Source organism: Eschrichtius robustus, chromosome 16 (assembly GCF_028021215.1).
Source record: "Eschrichtius robustus isolate mEscRob2 chromosome 16, mEscRob2.pri, whole genome shotgun sequence".
Lineage (NCBI taxonomy): Eukaryota > Metazoa > Chordata > Mammalia > Artiodactyla > Eschrichtiidae > Eschrichtius > Eschrichtius robustus.
Window position 1 is genome coordinate 52416840 of NC_090839.1, and position 23780 is coordinate 52440619.

The 23780-nt window shown below is 58.5% G+C and overlaps 1 protein-coding gene across 4 annotated transcripts in view; it reads right to left on the minus strand.

The window, feature by feature from the left end:
- Nucleotides 1-3: 3 nt before the first annotated feature.
- The window catches only part of CLCN7 (chloride voltage-gated channel 7), a 29265-nt gene continuing 5488 nt past the window's right edge, over nt 4-23780 (minus strand). The window contains exons 1-25 of one of the 4 annotated variants that reach the window (XM_068565704.1): nt 23489-23706; nt 16328-16399; nt 13346-13417; nt 13186-13251; nt 12663-12795; nt 12321-12430; nt 11590-11670; nt 10647-10709; nt 10452-10535; nt 9854-9947; nt 9525-9589; nt 9015-9131; nt 8285-8339; nt 7887-7947; nt 7147-7285; nt 6247-6340; nt 4956-5125; nt 3635-3686; nt 3268-3395; nt 2996-3081; nt 2622-2751; nt 1992-2051; nt 1712-1888; nt 1368-1448; nt 4-1218 (exon numbers count right to left, since the gene is read on the minus strand). In XM_068565704.1, the coding sequence (XP_068421805.1) occupies nt 1132-1218; nt 1368-1448; nt 1712-1888; nt 1992-2051; nt 2622-2751; nt 2996-3081; nt 3268-3395; nt 3635-3686; nt 4956-5125; nt 6247-6340; nt 7147-7285; nt 7887-7947; nt 8285-8339; nt 9015-9131; nt 9525-9589; nt 9854-9947; nt 10452-10535; nt 10647-10709; nt 11590-11670; nt 12321-12430; nt 12663-12795; nt 13186-13251; nt 13346-13417; nt 16328-16399; nt 23489-23641 (2430 nt within the window). In that variant the 5' untranslated portion in view covers nt 23642-23706 and the 3' untranslated portion in view covers nt 4-1131. Of the gene's footprint in view, nt 1219-1367; nt 1449-1711; nt 1889-1991; nt 2052-2621; nt 2752-2995; nt 3082-3267; nt 3396-3634; nt 3687-4955; nt 5126-6246; nt 6341-7146; nt 7286-7886; nt 7948-8284; nt 8340-9014; nt 9132-9524; nt 9590-9853; nt 9948-10451; nt 10536-10646; nt 10710-11589; nt 11671-12320; nt 12431-12662; nt 12796-13185; nt 13252-13345; nt 13418-16327; nt 16400-23488; nt 23707-23780 lie in introns of those variants that run through there. The other 3 variants (XM_068565706.1, XM_068565705.1, XM_068565707.1) reach the window with 3 other exon arrangements.

Here is a 23780-nt window from a genome sequence, read left to right on the forward strand (position 1 = left end):
CGGTTGTCTGGGTACAATTCCTTTATTTCTCCCATTCAGATCCCCACACTTAGACCCCTGTGCCCCCATGGAGGGCTCCCCTGCCAGGAAGAGGCCTTTCAAGGCCCCATCCCCTTGAAAGGGGCTAAAACCCAGGTGGAGCGCCCACCAACCTACCACAAAGGCATCCACGGACCTCATCACAGAAGTGGGCTGGGGACGTGAGTCGCTTTAGGAAAAAAGTCCCATGGGGCACTGGGGACATAGGATCCCAAATCTGGCACTGCCCAGCCTGGGAGGGGTGCATCCCTGCTCTGGGCTTGCCAGCTCATCCTAGAAACAACCTGCCCCCAACACTGGAAGCAGAGCTGCCCCAGAACATCTCTCGGGGCTGGGGGTCCTCAGTGGCCCGTGGGGCCCCCGTGTGCTGAGAAGACCCGCTTTCCCTGTGCCGTCCACATGGGTGCTGTGATAGAGGCATGGCTGGACTTGGGGATCCGGGCCCACAGGAAGGTCTCAGCTCTCCCCTTTGGCCCAGACCCCGGCTCAGAGCCCACTGCACCAAGTGGGTGTGTCTTAGGGTGCACTGGTGTCTGGGAGTGCGGCTCCAGGGTCTGCTCTCCAGGTGGTCCTGCTCCCCCGAGCCCTCGCCTTCATGAGTCCAGCTTGTGTTTCCGCCCAGACCCCAAATCTCACGGCTGCAAACTGAGCTGAGGGCTGAGAGAGACAGGACCAGAGGCCTCTGCTGCAGCCTCGAGTCGCCCAGGCCTCCAGCTGGCGGAGCTTAGGGTGCACTGCTTCCAGGCAATGGGCCCGTCCTGTGAGCTGCAGTACTCAGACCCACAGGGCCCAGCCTGCGAGCTGTCACACGTGCACACACATGCAGATACATACGCACACTCGCGGTCTCTCAGAAAGAGAACAGCAGTTCTACAAACTGACTCCTCGAAGTCAGGAAACAGGAGGCTGGCGTGTGAAATCTTGGAGGGTGAGGGAATGAGGTCGGGGGGGGGGGAGGGGAGCACTGAGAACACGAAGAGACCACATGTGTCACACGCTGGCTGGGCTGTCCCCGAGGTCTGGAGGATGCTGGATCCGCCGCTGCCTGGGGAGCGAGGCAGGCACCCCGGGGGAGGTGCCGGGGCCAGGGCCTCACGTCTGGGCCAGAGAGAGCTCCTCTAGGCCCCCCTTCCCAAGCCGGTACCTGGCGAGGTCCTTCCTGGTCACCAGCCCGACCACCTGTGGGAGCAAAGCCAGGTCATGGGATCCAGCGGGCTCTGCCTCTGCGGATGCCCCTGTCCTGCGTGCGGAGGACAGCATAGTCTGCGGGAGCCCTGTGGGTGGGCAGGCAGGCTTGTAGGCAGCAGGCAGTGGGCTCCCCCGATCACCTGATTGCAGTTGTCCACCACCACAAGGTGCCTGAGGCCCAGGGCCCGAAACAGCTTGAACACCCGCGGGAGGGACGCCTCCTGCAATGTAGACGCAGCCTCAGCTCGCCCGCCGGCCCCTGCCCCATCCCGGGACAGGAGCGGGGCAGGACCTGCCGCCCCCCTGCCACACCCCTGCCTCAGCCAGCACATCCTGCTCTGTAGCCACCCCCACCCTCCTACAGAGCTCGCCCCCCACCCCTGTCCGCAATGGCCAGTGAAGCCAGAACGCTGCCAGGGGTGGTGGCTGCATGAGGCTCTGGAAGTGGGGGTCAGGCCCCTGCCCCCCACCGCCCCTGCGGCACCTGGGGCACCGTGTAGGGGGAGGGGTTCATGAACTCGGAGAGGTCCATGGTGCACTCCCGCTCGTCCTGGGACACATGGATGGACTGTATCGGGGGGAAGCGCGGGTAGGCATCGCGGAAGTCCTTCAGCCGCAGCCGGCGCCGTAGCAGGCCCATACAAGAGCGTTCTATGAACACCTGCGGGGGCGGGGGGCAGGCAGTGGGTGGCAGCGCCTCAGAGCCCAGGGCCCTGCCCGGCATCTCCTGCCACCCCCTTCTCCCGCCACCCCCGACAGCCTACCTTGTGCTTGAGCAGGACGATGAGCTGGGAGCGCAGGATTAAGCCCTGGAGCCGGGCAGGCTGCACAAGAAACAAAACACCCTTGTCTGCGCGGGACCTGGGACTTGGGACCTAGGGCCCGCCCTGCCGGCTGGGCCAGAGGGGCCAGGCAACAGCACCAGGATGCCTGGGGGCTCCAGCCAGGGTCCCCAGCGATGCTGGCTGCCTATGGGCACTGGCCCTGCTGCAGGCATTTCACCTGCACAGGCTCACGGATCCCCAAACGCCCAGGAGAGGGAGGCAGGACCCCAATCACGAAGTGCCAAGAGACCATAGCATTTGTGGGGGCGAAAAGCAGACCGCGGGCCAGACGTCGCTGCACCTTCCATCAGGACCTCCTGACAGGCACAGCTGCGACTCCTCAGCTGGGGGTGCAGCTTGGGGTGTGACCACAGGACACACAGGCGCATCAGTAACTACCCAAGCCGCAGGGACAGCACTCACACGGACCTGTCTTCACAGCCGTGTAACCAGCAGAACTCTACCAGAAACCCCAGAGCGGGGCGTCCACGTTCACGGGAACCAAGCCCCCCAACATGCCCCACTCGCCGGCACAGATGACGAGCCCGGCTTCCTGCAGCTGGGTGGTACCTGCGTGCCATCGGCATCCTCCACCACGGGGAAGCCATTATGATTGGACGCCGTGCTGCTCAGCACATCCACAATGATGCCCACCTTCTCCCTTCTCCGCAGACAGGTGACTGGTGTGCTCATCACCTCCCTGTGGAAGAGCCACGCTGTGATCCCCCACGGGGCCAAGGGAGCTTCCCGAACAGCTCAACATGCAGGAAGTGGCCGGACTCAGGAAACCTGGAGACGAGGTGGGCCGGGAGCCCAGACCCCCAGGTGCTGCCCCGGGGGAACCAGCCCTGCACCCACGTCCTGCTCCAGGCTGCCCCCACCAAGCCTCCCGGGGCATCCAGCACCCGCCCCCCAGCCTGCGGGCCTGCCCCGGGGAGGGGTACCTGGCAGTGAGCGAGTGTGAAGTGACTGGGGCTTCCCAGTGCAGGAAGGGCACACTCTGCAGCTGGATGTGCATGTCGTACAGGCCCTGGGGAGAGGACGGGCATGGCCATGCAAGAGGCTGCTTGCGGGGCAGCCTCCACAGGGCCCCCTCCCTCGCGGCGGCTGCAGACCGCCAGTCTTTCTCCCAGCCTCAGGCTCCGAGGCCAGGGGCATGGGGAGGGGCCGCAGAGCGAGGGCAAGCAAGGCAGGCGGCCTCTCCCACAGGCCGCACCTCGATGAAGACATCCCCCACAATCTTGGCGGTCATCAGCACCAGCATGATGGGGAAGCCATAGGTCACGTTGCTAGTGGCCTCCATCATGATGACTGTCAGGCTCAGCGTCATCCTCACAATCCCACCTGCCAGGAGGCGGGGAGGGGAAGGGAGGGTTGGGGGGGCACGAGCCTCTGCAGGCTGCGCCGCCGGACCCTCCCGTGTCCCCCTCCCGTGTTCCCTGTGCAGCTCCCGCTCTGTCCATGCAACCCTGTGTACCGGCCCCCCCAGATAGCACCAGATGGGGACAGTGACCCTGCCCAGCCACCCACCGGGGGAGTGGCCCTCCTGACCTCCGGACGCCCATGCCGCAGCCAGCACTCACCCAGCTGGGCAGCTGCTCCCATCAGGGCGTACTTGCCAGGGTCTGCCCAGACCTGCAGGGAAGACAGAGGGGATGCTGGGGGGAAGTGGCAGCCAAACCCACCAAGATGCACTGACAGCACTGGGCCCAGGAGGAAATCCTACAGTTTACACAAAAAATGGTCTGCGGCAGCATCACCTGAGTTTGTAAATACCCTAGCTGTGCCCGCTCAAGGATGCACTGAATGAACTCTGCCACCTGCAGAACTCGGCAGCCTAAGACAGGAGGGTGCACACTACGGCCGGGGCGGGGGGGGACACCCTGCGTGTGTGCAGTGACCGGAGTCCGTGCACAAATGCCTGCATCACACCAGGGAGCCTAAAAAGGAGTGAAAATCAGACTCGTGCTACAACATGGATGAGCCCTGAAAACATGGTGCTCAATGACGAGGACAGACACAGAAGGCCATGAAGTGTGATTTCATGAATCTACAACAATCAGAAGAGGCACATTCATGGAGGCAGAAAGATGACAATGGCCACCAGGGGCTGGGGAAGGGGGACACAGACGTGACTGCTTAATGGGGACAGGTTTCTTTTTGGGGTGATGAGAACATCCTGGAACTAAGCAACGATCACGGTTACACAGCTCTGCGAACAGGCTAAAGAGCCACCCAACCGTTCACTTAAAGAAGGAGGGAGTTTATGGCAGGGGTCCCCAACCTCCGGGCCGTGGACTGGACCGCACAGCAGGAGGTGGGCGGTGGGCAAGCGAGTGAAGCTTCATCTGCTGCTCCCCATCACTCGCATTACTGCCTGAACCATCCCCCCACCCCCATCCATAGGAGCACTGTCTTCCACGAAACCGGTCCCTGGTGCCAAAAAAGGTTGGGGACCACTGGTTTATGGTACATGAGTCATGTATCAATTAAAAAAAAACCAAACTAAACTAAAAACCGTGTCTGTAAGGAAACCTGGGACACATGACCTGGACCCAGTGAGGGGAGGCTTGCTGTGCGTCTCTTACAGTTTTTTAAAGTCTTACTTGAACAACTAAGATGCAATTAGAAGACTCACAGAATAAAGACCAAGGAGCCCACGGAGGCAGGTGGGAGGAGGAAGCCAGGAGGCAGCTCCGGGGCCAAGGCCTGGACACCGCACGCCCAGGCCCCAACTCCTGCACCTGCCCCGTCCTTCCACACCACGCTCTCTCCCAACACCTGCGCCCTCCCTGAAGGACATACGCATGCACAACCCCTGCTCTGGCCCACAGTGGCCCTAGTGGGCACCGGGAACACCACCCCTTCCTCCCAGCCCAGCTGGCCCCTAAGATCCCCACTCACCGCGGCCCCGGTGAGGTAGGACAGGGAGATGCCAAAGAGCCGGCCCCAGGCAGCTCCGATGAGCAGGGATGGGATGAAGACACCGGCCGACACCGTGAGCCCATAGGTCCAGCAGGCCAAGAAGAAGTAGACCAGGGTGAAGAGGCCGAGCGTCATGGGGTTGTAGGAGCCTGCGGACAGGACGCTGGCCAGGGCCTGCCACATGGACTCAACCCCAGGCGGAGCTGCCTGCCCAGCAGCCCGTCACAGCCTCCTGGTCACACCCAGACCCCCAGAGTCACCCCCTTCTCAGAGGCCAGGGTGCCGGGTCTTGGGGGCCCAGCACTCAGAGTGTGAGCACGGCAGCCCAGCGGGCAGGGCAGAGGGGAGCTGGGGCCACCGGGGCCCAGAGCTGCCAGCAGGACGGTGACCTGGGCCAAGGGAAGGTGGCTGCTGAGGTCTGCATGGAAACGGGTGGCACTGAGACCACCAGGGGTCAGGGGAGGGTGCAGGAGGGAGGCCATGGCCGCCACGGCCACCACTCTGCACCAGATGACTAGAGAAATGGGAAGATGTCACACAAACCCCAGAGCCAGCACCCCCAGGGGGCCTGGAGACGCCTGTATGGCCCGCTCAGCATCTTTGGGGGCTCGGCCTCGCCCACGTTTAAAAGCCTTTGTTAAATTGCGTGAACTCCCGCAGCACGCGCACACACACGCATATGCAGATGTGACAACCAGGGAGTTCCCAGAACTGGCATGACAGGAAACAACTAGAGCCACAGACAGACGGGCAAGCACGTCGCAGCAGCCACTCTGGATCTCGGGGGTGTGCCCCTCCTCCCCGACCCTACCCCGTGGAACCGAAAACAGGGGAAGCGGAAGCAGGTCTGTGCCCAGTCTGAGCCTGTTTGTTATTAAGAACGTGAACCTGGGCGAGGCGCCTCACTGGTATACGAGTCACCAGGCTGTTTTCTGACTGAGAGTGACCTCTGCGAGCAGCGCCAAGAAAAACTCATCCTGGGAGGTGAGACTGTCTTAATGAACGACAGGACGGCCTCCAGGGAGGGAAGGAGACGTGTGGGGAGCCTGGCTGGGCCCCTCCCAAGCACTGGCCACCAGCCAACCCCAGGCTGCCAGCCCCCACGCTCCAGTGCACCCAGCCCTGCAGGGAGGCAGTGGGGGCTCGGCCAGAAGCCATCAGCCAGGCCTGGACCCAGTGTATGTGGGCCGGCTGCAGACCAGGCCAGAGGGGACAGGCCCACATGGGGACCTGTGGCTGACAGCACAGAGTGCGGAGCGTGGGCACACACCTGGGGGGTCGTGGAAAAGGCTGACCACGCTCTTCTCTGGGGTGTTGAAGAAGGCTGCAGCCATCGAATTATACTCGCCATCGGCACAGAAGAGCTGCAAAGTCAGGAAAGAGAACAGGCCAGTGGGACACAGTGTCCAGGCCTGGACAGCATCAGGCACCAAGCACACAACAGGCGGGGTCAGGCTGCTCTCTTGGAGGGGAGGCAGGACCCAAGAGCCAGACCCTGGCCCAGTGAGGGCTTCAGAAGCCATCCGGCCAGGCAGGGGCTGCATGGCGAGTCTGTCCCTGGGGCACGTGGGGATCCAAAGGCTCACGTTTGGAGCACGCTCCCACAGTTCACTGGGCAGACTGTGGGCCCCTGTAGGCCTTGACCAGGGCAGGGGCTCCACGCAAAGCTGTGTGGGTCAACCCCACAGCCCCACCAGAGCCAGCCATGCGCCCCAGACCCACATCTGTGACAGGCCTGTGAGTACACACTCCACACCCACCGGCAACCAGCAACCGCTTTCAGCTCTGGACGTTTCCCATAAACAGAAACCACACGATGTGTGGCCCTTGCTGTCTGGCTTCTTTCACTCAGCAGTGTTTGCCAGGTTCATCTGTGTGGGAGCACGTGTCAGAGCTCCAACCCTTCCTACAACTGAGGAAACCCACTGTGTGGACGGACCACGCCGTGTTCACCTGCTTGTCACTGACGGGCACAGGGGATGCGGGGAGTTGTGCCGTGGTAAGTGTGTGCACGTGAGTTTCTGCCTGCAGGCCCACAACCCCACCTCCGCAGTCCCCTTGCAGAACCTGTCAGGCCGCTGCTCTGAAAGGACTGGGGTGAGACCCCAGGCCGACGTGGCACCCACCCATGTCTGGGAAGACTCGCCCTGCCCCTGCCCCGGCCGCCTACCTGGAGGGGATATGACACGGAGCTCCCCTGCAGGGGCTGGCAATCCCGGGACGAATAAATCAGCACGAAGGCGACCGTGGCCGTGACGGCGGCCACCAGCATGGCCTCGATCACCTGAAGGCAGGGCCGGTGGATGTACCTGGAGCAAAGAGCCAGGGTGGACCGAGCTGTGGGATGGCTGGGGTGGCAGCCAGGGCAACTTGAGCCTGTGACTCGGGAGAGCCGTCCAGGATGCTGAGCTTGTCTGATGACCAACCCGCCCTGGCTCCTGAACACTCTCAGGCTGCCTCCCGGATGCTCCCCAACTGCATTTTAAGTTGGTGCAAAAAGACAAGAAAGAAGAATGCCAAGATCCACCCCTAAGGCTTCAGAAAACCAGAGAGCTCCCATGATGGCCCTCCTAACAGCAGAGGACCTGTGTTGGACCAAACGTGCCCAGGTCAGGATGGCCCCGTACAAACCGCGCTGACGCTGATGTGAGAGGCCCAGAAGAGCATCAACCCAGGGCCGCGCCGGATCCATGGGCTGTGCCTTCCCTGCCAGGGGCCACCCTCCAGGCCCCACCCATCCCCCTGCCGACTGGGTCTGTCCCCTCACATACAAACCACCGTGGAGGAGTGTGCTTGGCACGTGGCTTCCACATGGCCCCATGGGCAAGAGCCCATGACCGGTCAGTTTTCAGATGCCCCGCGTGGCCACACCTCTCAACTCAGTCCCTAGTCCCTGAACATGTTTCTCACCTGATTCGAAACATCGTCAACCAGTAATTCAAGGCGTTGAACACAGCTCCGAGAATGCCACCTGGGACAAGGAAGGAGCTGCGTGTCCGGGACTCGGGAAGAGGAGCAGGCTGCCCAGGCAGCAAACGGCCGCTGGGTGGAGGGCTCACGTCCCACGGGCTTTCAGAGTAAGGAGTGTTGCCCAGGTCCGTCTGCTTCCCAAGGGGCTGTCATCAGCCAGAGTGAGGCTCCGGTCCTCCCAGGGTCGGGATCCCTCCCCGCTGCCCCGGGCAGTCCTGGGACAGCCAGCAGGGGTGGAGACCGCGTGCTTCTCTGGCCCTCCAAGCCGGATCAGGCCTGGAGTCCCGCAGGCCCTGTCCCCACTGGTTGGCGCTGTCCCACGTGGGGACGGCCCTTACCCACCACGCCCATGGCGATGAAGATGGGGATCTCGTGGATCGTGTACACCATCGTCTGTGCAGAGGGAGTAAGAGCAGACCTTCTGTGAGGAAAACTGCCACCAGCTCCTGCTCAGACTCGGGACCGGACGTTTCACAGGACGCGCCTGTGCACGGGAACCCTGGCGCTTCCCCGCAGGGTGAGGAGGCCCCCAGAGAGAAACGCCGGGTGCTCGGGCAGACCGCCTGCCTCCTCACACGGCGGCTCCGGGGGGCGGCCTGAGCTTTTGCCAAAGGGTAAGTGAGGGGCCACGAGGATGCTGGTGACCTAGCCACCCAGGACCTCTGACGCGTCCACGGGTGAGGACCAGCCCCCGAGCGGCTCCCTGGGCTCAGTGATGGCAGCGCGCAGCGCAGGCCGCCCCAGAAACGCTGCCTGGGCCTCTCGGCCTCCAGAAACTGCTGCAGGAGCGCTGGCCACCAGTCTAGTGATGCTGCCTGACAGTCTGCAGGCACCTGAGCCACCCCTAAAGTGCCCGTTGGCTGACGGGCGCCCCAACCTGTGCGGCCGGGTCACATGCACCCTCCTGGAGCACCTCCAGCACCCGGTGCTCACAAACAAGGGCCCTATCCCACCGCTAACAGCTAGACCTTTCCAGAAGCCCAGCTCTCAGGCTGAACCTTGAGTAAACAACCTGGGCCATGCTCATAGAAAGAACCAGAGAAAAAAGGGGGCGACGCAGTGGGTTACCTCAGTGTCAAATCTTCCAAAATTGATGAGACCGGGGCTGGACAGATCCCACACGTTTCCGTGGTAAATGCTTAAGACGAAATTCAGGGTGAAGGTGGAAATCATGGAAGCAAAGAACTGCAGGCGGAAAGAGACGAGTGCCGTCAGAGCCGTGGTGATGAGTTGCGGCAGTGTGTACAGAGGCTGAGCCCAGGGCCGGAGGGTGGGGAGGGGCTGCAGCAAAAGGGCTGTCTCCCCTCCTGTCACCTGGGTGGCGCCTAGACCCTCCGAAGGCTGAGGGAAGGTGGCCTGGAGTCCCACTGGCTCGGCCGTGGGAAGGAGGTGTGCGGGGCCTGGGGTCCCGATGAGGACGGAGGAGAACCAGGCTGACGGCTCAGGGACCCACCAGCTGGATGGGAAGCTCAGGTGCAGACCCCACAGTGTGGGCCGAGAGCCACGCGTCCACCCAGCCACGGAGGCCCAGTGCCAGGGCTGCCCGACCTTGGGAAGGTGGCCGTCCCAGGCACTTACGATTCTCCACGTCAGGAACTGATTCCAGAAGGATGCACCCTCCTCCAAGCTGAACAGGACCCCACCTGGAACAGCCAGTGGCCCAGCCCTGAAGTGCCTGCCCAGCCACAGACAGCCCCTCACCCACTGCCACCCATGCCCCCAGACCCCAGGACACCGAGCCCACGACAGAAGCAGCCATTGGGGCCTCTTGAGAAGCCCACCCCACACCCTCACCAGGCACTGAGTCCATAAACCCCCAAACCACCCCTCTCACAGCAGGGAGAGCCTGGCTCCCCCCACATGGGCTGTCACCAAGCTCTCAGACCTGGCAGGGCCGCCCTCCTCACCCACGGGGGCCCCAAACGCAGCAGACACTCCAGCCGCAGCTCCTGCTGAGACAAAGTCCCGCTTCTCTGTGTCTCTGCGGAAGTACTCGAAGATCTGAACCAAGACAGGTAGAAAGAGGATCTCAGCCAGTGCCTCCAAAGGCACTTCTCTCAGAAAGGGGGGAGGTGGGCCCAAAAGTGAGGGGTGAGGGGAGGGAGGAACGGGGGGAGGCCTCTGGACAAGCCACTCATCAACCATGAGGCTCACAACCCGCCGGACTGAAGAATGGGGTCACGGGCAGCTTGCCTGCCCACCATCCAGAGAAAATAACCCATTCACAGCAATATTTAAATGCCGAGGTCTGTGCAAGAAGGACCAGAACTGAGCACCGGCAGCCCACACACATGACCTTCCCGACCTCTCTAGGCCACGCATTCCTGTGAGCTTACAGCTACAGGTCATTTCCTCACAGAAATGCACACTCACCCAGAGCACCAAGGCAACAGGATGCCCCCACGGACAGGATGCTAGGGACCCTCAGAGGCGAAGGGAAGGAGGCTGCAGGGGAGGCAGGGGCCCAGCCCTGGGGGCATGGACGTGGACGCAGGGAAGACCCACCTTGAAATCCCGCTTCAGTGACGTGGACCTCCCCTGGGAGACCCCAGCAGCAATCACGGAGCCCGAGTGGATCATTGGTCCCTCCTGGAAGGCACAGACGGCTGCGTTCAGATGGGCGCGGCTCCGCGGGGACACACCAGCCCCAGGCCCCGTGGGTGCAGAGTGACTCAGGCAGGGGCAGCTGCACTCCGTTACCTTCCCCACAGCCAGTCCCCCAACCACGGACAGGATCACGCCGGACACTTTGATCACCAGGGTCTGGAACACAAAAGAAATTGCACCAAGTCTGATTAAAGGCCACACGTGGTCCAAGAACCTGAGCGACAAACTGCACACGGGAAGGGACCTAATCACGTGAGCCCTTGGCAGGCATGAGCACCAAAGAGGGGGCCAGCACCCACGGCGCGCGTCCTGGAGGAGGGGGAGCTGGCAGCTGATGCTCTCCTGACGCCCATCTCTTCAGCCCTTCTGTCCCAGGTGGTCATGTATACACACAAGACACGCAAACAGCAGCTGTCGCTCCGTCCTCGGGCTCCAGGCTCCGGGCTCCTGCACCCGCACCCACCTCGGGCCCTGCCCTCCTGCTGCAGGGCACGGAGCACAGGCACTGCCCCCTCCTGTCCGCTCCCCGGAGTACCTCCTCCCCAGATAGAGCAGGAGAGATGCCACCAGCAAACCCCAGACCAAGGCATGCCAGCTGCACACCCTGAAATGATCACAGGAGGAAACCTGACCTCCCAACCCCCTCGGAATCAGTGTGTTACCCAGAAGATCATGCACAATGAGATTAAGGAAAATTCTGAAAAAAGGAAAAAACTCACCACTCAACACAGCTACTCTCATTCTGAAATACTAACCACCGTATGGAACTTAAAATATGCCTATGTGGTTGCAATCACGACAGATGTACCTTCGAGTATTTTTGCGTCATTCAGAATGTACAACAGTTCTACCATTTTACAAAGAAAAGTTCACATAAAACCTGCCAGCACACCCACACGAAGGCTTGTCAGCAGCAAACAGCATGGGTCTGGGCGAGTTTTGGAGGCGGAGGTGGACAAATGACACGCTTCTCACCCAGCAAGGAAGCCCCTTGGGCTGAGCCCTGAGCTCCCGGGGGTGCCGCCTCGCGTCTCACCTTGAGCCGGACCACGTGGGGGATCTTCACCCCGTTGAGGAAGCACTTGATCTGGGGGATCCCGCTGCCAGCAGCGACCGGCTGGAAGGAGGGGCGCCAGCACTGAGTCCACAGGCCGAGTGAGCCGCCACTGCCGCCGCCGCCGCCACCAGGCCCAGGAAGACATGCCACGCAGTGCCCAGGCCGCCCAGGGAAGGGGCTTATCACCACCTCTCCCCACTGATACGCAGAGCGACCACCAAGGGGAGGAAACACCTCGGGCATGGGAGGGCTCAGTGTCCCCGAGGCAGGCGGAGGTGCCCAGGATGATGGAGGCCCACGTCACACACCCGCTGAGGGGCCAGCACTGTTGCACCCTCTGGGGGACACTGCACTGCACCCCAGACAGAAGCTCCTGGACGCTGCCCCTTCTTCCTTCCAATGCCCCGAGGGAAAAGCAAAGGGGCACAGGAAGGAAGGGTGCCCCAGGAGCGTCTGACCCCTCGGGTGGGTCCCTCCACCCGGACCCCTGGGCTGGGCGCTGCCTCTGCTCCCTGCTGCGTGAAGTGGGCGAGAGGCTGTGCGGGTGGATGGGCATGGCCGCCAGGGCCAGGGTTGGAAGGCCCAGGTGGGCTTCGTTTTGGTTGAACCGCCTGATGCCTAGGCAAGGACTCCATTGCAGTCTAGCCAGTGAGTCTCACCGGCAGACGCTGCGGGGGGTGGGGGGGGGAGTGGTGGACGGGCCCACCTACCTCTATGAAGGCGACGATCACAGAGCCCAGGAGCACAAAGGCCACATTGAGCGAGGCCCACAGCAGGAGAGAGAAGGACAGCCCGCCCCGCGCTGTGAACTTGTCAATGTCTGGGCTCGTCAAGGACCACGCGGGGTGGTGTCACCCAGGCGCCACTCCCCAGTGGGCTGCACTCTGGACTCTGGGGCCTGGAGCACTTACTAGGCGTCTCAGGGTCACCACACAGCCTGACCCCCAGACATGCAGCCCCCACCCAGTCACGTCCCCCGGCCGATGGCATAACATGGGTGGGGGCTCCTCCTGTGGACCCGCTGGCTCCGGGCAACCACAAACAAAGGATACTGTCCTTGACGACCCTGTACTTGAGGCCGGCCAGCTTCTCCACCACGATGTCAATGAAGCAGGCCACGAGGCCTGTGAGGATCCCGATCATGGCACAGATGACCCAGCGCTTGATCTCCACGGTCCGGAAGGCCTGCGGCAGCGGGCAGGAGTGGGGGCGCTGTCACAGGAGGGTGCGGAGGCGGAATGTCCCGTCGTGGCCTGCTCTGGTGACTGCCACCACGCACAGGGCTGCCCTCAGGACACTGAGTCCCAGGAAGAGCAGCCCCACCGACACCTCAGAGGCCGTGGAGCACTGGTGGGACGGCACTCCCCAACCCGGTCATAACCGGATGCTGACGCTCCAGCTGCCACAGCCGACACCCCTAAGAACAGCCTCCTCAGTGGTAATGATGTGACACCCGCACGGGTCTCCGCACCGGGCAGCAGCCAGCGCTCACTCCGGGACACCAGCTGGAGCCGAGAGGGGAGGGAGGTGGTGGGGACACCGTGGCCATGAGGCCCAGGTGCCCGCCAGACTCACTGTGTGATTGATGCGCCGCTCCTCCTCCAGGAACAGCTGGTTCTCGCTGTTGTCATAGTCCAAGCTCTGCGGACCGGGCAGCAGACACACTGGTGACTGACCCCAGCCCGTGGGCTCAGGTCGGCCACCGGGGGGGAGGGCAGGGAGCAGGGGGGCCCACCTCATACTTCAGGGACAGAAGCTTCTCGTTGTGCGGGATCTCCTTGGGGAAGGGGTGAAGGGGATCCGCGTCCTGCGGGAGGAAGAGGCAGAACTTGACAACCCAGCATATGTAAGAATGAACCAGAATGAGGAAGGGGCCATGCTCACTCGTCCCACAGGGCAGGGACTCTCCTGAGCCCAAAGCTAGACAAGCACAAGGCAGGAATTGGCAGACACAGACCCTCCACAGGACACCAGCAGGCCAGGTCCCACAACACCACGGCCAGGCGGGTTTATCCTAGGAACACAAGGTGGGTTGACCCCCAAAAAGCAATTAGTGAAAGATGTCTGTGGTCCACGTCCAGGTTCTGGCACCGGCCTCTGACCCACCCCCTTGGCATCTCTGGGTGACGAGTGTGTCTGGGCTGGGGCTGGAAGACCATCATGGGATTAGCGGGCTGGAGACGCAAGCAGCTCACCTCTAACAGCCAGGGATTTAATCAGTCCTGCCTGTGTAATGCAGCCTCCACAGAAACCCCAAATGGAGGGGTTCAGGGAGATGCCAGCTGGTGAATGTGGAGGTGCTGGGAAGGTGGCTCCTAGGGAGGGCATGGGGGCTCTGCACCCCTTCCCACACCTTCCCAGGGCATCTCTCCCACCTGGCTGTTCTCAAGTCATGTCCTTTATGATAAACCAGTAACATAAGCAAAGTGTTCCCCTGAGTTCTGCAAGCCATTCTGGCAAGTTATGGAACCCAAGGAGGGGGCGTGGGAACCCCGACTTACAGCTGGTCAGTCAGAAGCACAGGTGACAGCCTGGACTTGTCACCGGCATCTGAGGTCGGGGGGTCTCGTGGGACTGAGCCCTCAGCCTGTGGGTCTGCACGGATGCTGGGCAGTTAGGGTCAGAACAAACTGACCTGCAGGACACTCAGGTGGTGTCTGGACAACCAGAGGGTGAGTCGGTATGAAAGTAAAAACAGTTTGATACTGTTCCAATAGAATAAAGGACCAAGTCCACATGAAATGAACACCTCAATAGTCACAAAAAGCATCTGACAAAACTCAACCCTTCATGATAAAAACAATCAATAAACCAGGAATGAAGGGAACTTCCTCAACCTGATCAAGACACCTATAAAAAACCCACAGGTAACATGCTCAGTGGTGAAAGACTGAAGCTCTTCCTCTGAGATCAGGAACAAGACAAGGATGCCTGCTCTGGCATTTCTACTCAGCACTGTCCTGGAGGTTCTACCAGCAGGGCAATTAGGCAAGAGAGAAAAGTGAAAGGCATCCAGATTAAAAAGGAAGTGAAACTCTTCTTTGCAGATGACATGGTCTTATGTGTAGAAAATCCCCGAAAGTACACTAAAAACAATTAGTATTAATAACACATTTAGTAAGATTGAAGGATATAAGATCAGTATACAAAATCAAACGTATTTCTACGCACTTGCAATGAACGATCCAAAATGAAATTGAGAAAACAACTCTATTTACAATAGCATAAAAAGTAAGATACAGAAAATAAACTTATTCCTAAAATACATTTAACAAAAGAAGTGTAAGACTTGTACGCTAAGAATCGCAACACACTGTTGAAAAAAACTGAAGACGTTAATAAATGGAAAGCTATACTCTGGCTCGGGACATTTGATGTTAAGAGTCAACGCCACCTCTAAATTCCAGCTGATGTTTCTGAAGAAACTGACCAGCTGAGCCTAAACCCCACATGGAGATACGCAAGGGATCTCGAAAGGCCAAAACCTCCTTGAGAAAGAAAAACGATATGGGATGATTCAAACTTCCTACTTTTGAAACTTACTACAAAGCTAGTCATTAGCAGAGTGTGGCCCGGGCGCAAGGACAGACTGAGAGCCCAGAAACAAATCCGTAATGCAGACCCAATGCAGCCAAAAATAAATAAATAAATTTTAAAAAAACAAAAAAAACCCCCACAAAAACTGACCTTCGACAACGGTGCCGAGACAATTCAACAGGGAAAGAGTAGTTTTCTCAAGAAATGGTGCTGGGAAAACTGTGCATCCATGTGCAAAAGAATGAATCTGGACCCTTATCTTATACCATGTACAAAATTAGTGAAAAACAGATCAAAGATCTAAACTATGGAACTCTTATAAGAAAAGATGAGCAAATCTTTGTAACCTTGGATTAGGTGATGGTTTCTTAGACATGACACCCAAAGCACAAGCAACAGAAAACAGATCAAATGGACTTCATCAAAATTAAAACCTTTTGTGCTTCCAAGGACACTGGCAGAAAGTGAGGAGACCACCTATGGACCAAGCAGAAGTTTTTGCAAATCCTGTAACTGATGAGCAACTTGTGTTTAAAGTATATGAAGACCTCTTACAGCTCCATTATAAAAACACAACCTGATTAAGAAACATGCACGGGGTCTGAAGAGAGTTCCTCCAGAAAACACGAAGGACACACGATACCAGCAGCCTCAGCGAAATGCAAGTCGGAACCATGAGCCACCTCCAAGGAGGAAGTCAAGTGCAAGTCTGGGGGAGGGGGTTTCGGAAAATGCTCCCCTGGCAGCTGCTGGACAGTTCGACCCCAGCACAGGAGAAGGAGAAGTGGACATCACCCATGTCCAAGGGCCCACCACCCCGAGACGCCCTCTTGCAGGCCCCACACCTGCCCATGGCACCTGCCCCCCAGCCCGCACACAGCAGCTAGCTCAACGGTCCTGGCCTGACATGTACTCCCCAACCTCTGCTCATCGGGCAGCCTCAGGGGACAGGGCCCCGCAGAGCAGCCTTCCCTGGTCGCCCAGGCTCTGCGGACCCCACTGTCTGCACATCACTCTGTCCCCATGCTCTGCACAGGACCGCCACTGTCTGCCATCCTCTTGTTCAGGTTTTCCGTCTGCCCTCTGCTAGGCTGTGGCTCCACAAGAGCAGGCCTGACTTTCCCAGGAAGGGGCCTGGCATGAGCAGGAGCTCCAAACATGGGAAAGGACGACCACTCACAGGGTCCAGAAGCTCATCGTCCAGTTCCACGTTGCTCATCTGTCCGATCCGGAAAAATGCTGAATGGGGCGACTAGAAGCAGAAGAGAAATCACAGGCCGCTTAGCTATGGGGCCGAGCTGCACTGTGCACTACCCCATCGCCTGGCCCTGCCTGTGGAGCACAGAGCCACACCTGCCGTGTGGGAGACTCCAGCAGGGCCAGCGCTGGACCCCAGGCCCATCCCCATGACCCACAGCCTGTCACTGAGGAGCCCAACCTCCAGATGGGAAGCCCCACCCTCCCCTGTTCTACAGTGTCCCCCTGACCACCCTCTTTCCCTGGCCTGGAAAACCCTGGCGATTGAGGGCCCCTCCTCCAGGAGCCTTTCTATCCCCCCACCTCCAAGCCCCATCTTTCTCTGTTCAACCCCATCATGACACTGAGTGGCTACCAGGTGGGGACCCATCACAGGCCTCCAGGCAGGCCCCCCAGATACGTGCCCCTTTCCAGGGCCAGGACCTTTCTGAAGCAGGGCTGCACTCCTGGGCGCAGGGGCAGGTCAACCACAGAGGACGGACACCCTGGCACGTGACTGCCCTCACGCCCACTGCCAGGCATGGTGGAGGCCAGGACTAGGGAACAAAACACAGGCTTCTCACAGATGCATTTCAGAGAAACAAGTCACGCTGCAGGACACAAACACTGTGTGGAACATACGGCATGAAAACACGACCTGGTGCTCCTCTGAAATGCAGCTGGGCGCCCTGCCCTGCCTCTCCTCTGGCGGAAACCACGAAGCAGTGCAGGAACAAGGACCGCGGAGCCCGCCATGCCAGAGCCCTGAGCACACAGTAACTCCAGCACAGAAAATTTAATTCAGCAGCACTAGCCCTACTGCTACTGGTGGTTACTGAGGGGTAGGGGGGACGAGGAGGCTTTGGGGACACTGGTGACTCCACTGGGGGATGTTGAGCCTCCTGGGGCTGCTGTGCCCAATCACACAGCCTAGGCATCTGAAAAACAAGAAACGTGTTCTCTCCAAGCTCTGGAGCCACAAGTCCAAACTTGAGGTGTCAACAGGGAGGGCCCCCTCTCAGGGTCGTGGGGAGGATTTCCAGCCTCTGATGGATGCCGGCAATCCTTAGTGTTCATTCCCTGGCTTGTGATCACATCACTCCAACCTCTGCTCCGTTGCCACCGGCCTCGTGTGTGCGTGTATACGTGCACGCGCGTCTCTCCTCTCCCACGAGGACACCAGCCTGACCACATCATAACTTGACCACAGCTGCAAAGGTCTCAGAAACGGGTTCCAGGTTAGGGGTGGAGACATTCCGGGGGGCACTGCACACCCCACGACAGGTGGTAACTTGTCAGGTGCATTCACTAGACCATCATCCTGCTCCACTGTGTGACTCCACTTTTCTCTATGTATATACGGCAAACGTCGGTACAATGGGTGGGTGAGAAGAGAAACATAGCTGTTTTCTTTCTTAAAAACAATCGACAATGCACTCAAACTGCTGAATCTGATGAGAAAGGCAGGGCGGGCCCCCAGCTTCAAGCACGGGCAGGAGTGCCTGGCCTGCTGGCCCAGAAGGACCCCAGTTCCAGAGTGAACTCAACCCAGGAAGGGGCCTGGAGCTGCAGCCTCTGCTCCCCGTGCATACACGAGTCATCAGGAAAGGTGTGCCGGTCGCCAGCCCGTCCACAGCAACACGGAACAGGGACGTCTCCACGGAGAAGATGGCGTGCAAAGACATGCAGAACTGAAAGTCGGACTGTGAAAGCAGAAGACCCATCTGCCGTCCCACCCAACAGACAGAGGCCACAGACCAGGTGGTCTGGCCGTTTGTATCTCACTCTTCACTGATGGACTGCACCCTGTGATCACTCCCGCCGCACCAAGTCAGCCCCTGCAGAGCAGCGCCTCTGCCACCTAAACAGTCCACGAGGCTCAGGCTGCGACCACGCACACGGCTGGGGGAGAGGGGGGCAGAACGGTCCACGTGGCACGGACTCACTCGCTCAGGTGACAACGGGTCCTCAGCACCCGGCCGGGAGGACGCCAGGTGAGCACACATCTGCACCGGACAGCTCCACTCTGGACCCGGAAATGAGCTCCCGGAAATGAGCTCATGCGGAGATGGCGCCCCCACTACAGCTCCCAGGCACACCCTCTCCCACCTCCAGCACCTTCCTGGTTTCTTCACCTCTTTTCTGAACTTTATGGGCATCTCTTAGGAAATATCTTTTGTGATGAAAAAAGCCATTTACTGGAAGTTCAGTGATTCATCTGTTGTCTCTGTTCCTTTCTCTTTTCTTAAATGCAAGTTAATTACTAGTAGTTCCTCAAACTATTGATACACACAACAGCCTGGGTGAAATCTCCATGCTTTCGAAAGAACTGAAAGATTTCAGACCATGTGGTTCCAGAGACCTGATGTGCTCGAAAGGTCAGACCTGGAGGGAGGACAGATTTGGGGGGGAGGGGGTGACTGTAAGAGGCAGGACAAAGGCACTGATGGACGTGCTCACACACATCCACATGTGTGACAATGGCAGGGTGCTACTCACACACATTGTGCCAACAATCAATGCCGGGTTCGGCACGGTACTACCATGAGGTAAGACGGAACCACCTTGGGAAACTGGAGGAAGGCACACAGGCCCTCTTGTACTGTCTTTTCAACTTCCCGTAAGTCTACAATTACTTAAAAAATTTAAAAATTTATATGCAAATGGTACTACATCAAAGTGAAGAACTTCTGTGTATCAAAGCAAACAATGAACAGAGTGAAAAGGAACTAGCCATACAGAATGGGAGAAAATTACAGATCATGTAACCGAGAAGGGTTAATATCCAGAATACGTAAAGAACCCCTACAACCCAACAACAACAAACAAGCGGATTAAAAAAACAGGCCAAAGACTTGGGACATAAAGATCAAAACCACAATGAGATACCACCTCACAGCTGTGAGGATGACCAGGGTAAAAAAACAGAATAACAAGCACTGGTGAAGATGTGCAGAAACAGGAACCCTTGTGCACAGTTGCTGGGAGTGTTAATATGGAGCAGCTGCTGTGGCAAACAGTATGGCGGTTCCTCAAAAAATTAAAAATAGCATTACCTTATGATCCAGCAATTCCACCTCTGGGTATCTAACCAAATGAACTGAAAAGCAGGGTCTCAAAGAGGTGTTTGTACACCCACGTGCATAGCAGCATTTTTACAGTAGCCAAGGGGTGGAAGCAGCCCAAATGCCCGTCGACAGATGAATATATAAAGCTACGGTGGTCCATCCACACAATGGAATATTATTCAGCCTTAAAAACAGGGAAATCCTGTCACATGCTACAGCATGGATGAACCTGGAGGACACTGAAAGAAGCCAGTCACAAAAAAACAAATACCCTATGATACCACTGCTATGAGACATCAAATTCATAGAAACAGAAAGCAGAATGGCCTTTGCCAAAGGCTGGGGGAGGAGTGGGGAGTCAGTGTTTACTGGGACAGAGGTTCAGTTTGGGAGGATGAGAAAGTTCTGGAGGTGCTGGGGTGACGGCGGCACGACACTGTGGATGGACCTCACGCTGCCAGACTATACACTTAGACATGGTTAGGATGGTAAATTGTGTTATGTGCTTTTACCATCATTAAAACAAAGTTCACAGACAATTTAAAAGCCGCCTGCCGCCCACTCTGCCACTCTGCATTTTAACCACCCCTCCCAGCCCAATGTCCCCCAGCACTGAGGGCACAGGGCCTCCGTAGCCAGGGGCTTACAGTCAGAAAAACCAAGCTGCCCATAAACAAAAGTCAGTGTAAACCGTGAGAAAGGCTTTGAGGGCGATGACAGAGCCTGAGGGAGAGGCCTGCCCGATTCGGGGTTGGGGAGGCGCATTAGGCTGAGACCTGATGAATGATGTGCAGAGGGGGCCGGATGGGAACAACCCCGCCGCTGCACCTGGCTTTCTGAGCGCTGCAGCCTCTGCCTGGGAGGCCTCCCAGGACCCTCTGACTAGGCTGGGCCCACCCTGGTCCTCAGCTCTCTGCACTGTCCGGTGGTGCCCACATCCTCTCCTGCCCCCCCAGACTCTGAGCCCCTCACACTAGACCTGGGCAGGTACCACTAAAGGCCTGAAGGAGCCCTCTGGGGAGGGTCAGCTGAGGGGCCGGGCCTGCACTCTGCAAAGCGGGGGAGGAGGGGGAGAGGAGGGGGGGAGGAGGGAAGAGGGCGGAGGGGGGAGGAGGAGGAGGAGGAGGATAGCACAGGGCGCTGAGGCAGAGGGACTTCCTGGAGGGGCTGCCCTGGGGCTGGGAGCCAGCTACGAGAAAGACGGGGTGCTCCCTTACGTTGAGCAGAGCTCAAGGGGCCGGTGGGGATGGTGATGACCTGCCCCTGCAGCTTGCCTGTACATGACCCCCTCCCGGCGCCCCATACTCTGACCATAGCCCGTGGCTCCAGGTCACCAGGGCAGAATGCCCCAGTTCCCAGAGGAGTAAGATCCCCAAAACTGATTCTAAACACTAACCTGAGGGTCCTACCCCTCAGGCTGCCTCAGGCGGAGCTTCCCGAAGCTGAGGTCCCTGGAAAGGACCCGCATTTACAAACACTGCAAATACCCACCCCCACAACCGGAGCCTCTGTTTCTGGCTCAGATTTCCCTCTGTAAGTTTTCAAAACACTCTGCTTCCTGCTGCCCACATGACCATGACTTGCTGGCTGACCTCACCCTCTCCTCGCCCCAGGGGTGGACGGGCAGCAACTTGCTGGATGACCCACCCTCACCCCACACTCAGGCACGACAGGCCGAGGGCCGGAGAGAGGGCAGAGCAACCCTGAATGGCCTGGTTCCAGCCAGATGGAGGCTGAGCTCAGGCCGGCCCCCAGCCCACCCTGCCCGGGGCTGCCCAGAGCAGCCACCTCATGGTGCCTGGCAGGTTCCCATGCCGGGTGCAAGAACACCAGCCTCCAACTCTGGACGCCCTGCAACAAACCATGAAGGACCAGGAGGTGGCAAGACAAGCTCTCCTGTCCAGCTCACCAGAACATTCTCATAGAGCAGTTGTTGGCCTGGGTTGTCATTTTAATTCAAACAACCCTAGTCTGAGAGCAGCTTACAAGCCGCCGTCTGCTGCAGCGAACTCAGCCCTCTGGTCCAGAGCCGACCCTCCCGCAAGAAAGCCAGCCTCGAGGAATTCAGTCAGCTGCAGGGAAGTCGCCCCAGGAACAGCAACTCAGAGATGATCACTTCCAAGCTGCCGTTTTTAATACCTCTGCGAGTAACTAGCGTTTACCACCTTGTGACAGGTGGTGCTCGGGGCTGGAAGCATATTAGCTTTCCTGCTGGTGAGGAGCCTGAGGCACAGGAGGCTTCAGCACTTGCCTCTGCTGGTCCAGAACAGAGTTCCTAGCACCAATGCCTCCAGTGCCCCCCCCCACCCCATCCACGCAAGGCCGTCTAAGGATCCTTCAAGGCTGGACTCTCCAGCTTCTGAAGGATTCTTCCACAAGATAAAGCTAAATTCGAAGCCCGCAGCTCTCCCCTGCAGGTCGACTCCGGTTCCTTCCCCAGCCTCCACTCCCCACTCCGACTTACTTCCCAAATGCTCACTCCCTTTATCTTTCCCCTCTGTTCACCCGCCTGAGGATCATGCACTCTTCCAAGACTGGACCCAGTGTGACCTCTCCTGCCCTTGGGGTCCCTCACGCCTTCCTCACAGAGCACTGGGCCTGGTTTTCCAGGAGCCTGGAGCCAGGAGGAAGGAAACTGCATCATGCACCTCTGTGTCCCAGGCAAACTGCATGCAGCCGGGCACACGACAGGCACACAATAAATTATGTTTTAAATTGTTTAAGAGCAGCTAGTCACTTATTAAATGCAAACGAACAAACAAAAAAAGCTCGCAAAGGTTCTTTTAAGGGAATGAGTTTTAAGGGAAGAGATCGACAGGTTATTTCAAAAAAAGCCAACTCCTGTGTCTATGCATAAAGAAAAGTGGGAAACTCTTGAGCACATTCAGTCCCGAAATAAACCCCAATTCAAACTCGAAGCTTCCAATCTCTCTACCTGTCACCCTTAAAGCCAAGCCAGTTTCATACTTCTGGTTTGTAAACTTCAGATTACCTTCTTTTAAAGAATAAAAAAGAAACAAATGTTCTGAGAAGAAATCAACAAAACATTCACATCCCTACCACTGCAAATTCGCCCCTTTCATGTCACTTCTCATGCAAACCCAGAAAGCACTTCAACAGAAGATCCCACTCAAGGAACAGACTTTGACCTTCATTGTCTGATGCATTTCTGGGAGCTGGGGAAACCTAGATAAGTTCTAGAGAAACAGCCTGATGCTTGAGTCCTTCCTCATTAAACACCACACAAGTGTTTAATGGACAGATCTAGGATAGGAGGAGAAAAATGAAAAACCAATCACAAAACAGAGTAAGGCCAAGCAATCAACAAAAGAAGTTCATTAACTCAAAATTAACACACACGGAAATTCACTTAAGGACACAAACTTCTGTGCTGACCTGCAAAGCACATTTCAACCACTGTGCTTCAATTTTAATGAAGTGCTAAGGGAAACTGAACGCACATACTTGTCATTCCTTAAGGTCGCCCTGAAGGCCTGTCCCGCTCCCTGTAAAGAAGGGAGCCAGGTGAAGTCCCCCAGATATTCCCACTGCAAAAGCAAACTCTGCAACCTAAGCTCTTAAAATCTCTTGGGGTTCAAAAGCGACGCAGTAAAAATAATTGCTCATGTATACAGTGTTCCAAAAAAAAGAAGAGGAAAAGGTTACCTAAGCAGAAGACCATCTGCCTTCCCTTTAACTCCACTAAGGAATAAACTGTGAGGAGATAAATTAGCTTCATGCTGCCGGGACTCGACAGCAGCGTGCAACTGGGCTCTCGCACGCTCCTTAACACCGAGGATAATGGGCCGGCTCCTCGACCCCGCGAGTCACCGGGCCGAGCGCCTCCCAGGACTCCAGAACCCCGGGGCCCAGGTTCCGAGCTCACCCTGCCGTTTACCAAGCGGGACCCGGGGCGCGTTCCCGCCTCTGCCACTAGGACTGCCCGAGCACGGATTCGCCGCGTCCTCGCGGGCCCGGCTCCCGGCACCGGCGACCGCGGCGCGGACCCGACCCGGCCCGCCTCTCCCTGGGCTCACCGCGCGGACGGCCGCGGGCCCGGCCCCGTTCAGCAGCGGCGTGGCCTCCCCGGCCGGCGCCCCGGGCCGCGCCGTCCTCCGCAGCAGCGGCGCCGCCTCGTCGTCGTCCACGTCGCGTCCGGACCACGACACCTTTTTGGAGACGTTGGCCATGTCCCGCCGCAGAGGACCGGCCAGGCAGCGCCGTGGCCGTGTTTGTTCTCGTGACCCGCGCCGCGGCCACGTGACCCGGACAGCCGTCACGTGGCCCAGACGGCACCCGCGTGACCCGGCGGCGGCCTCGGGGCGCGCG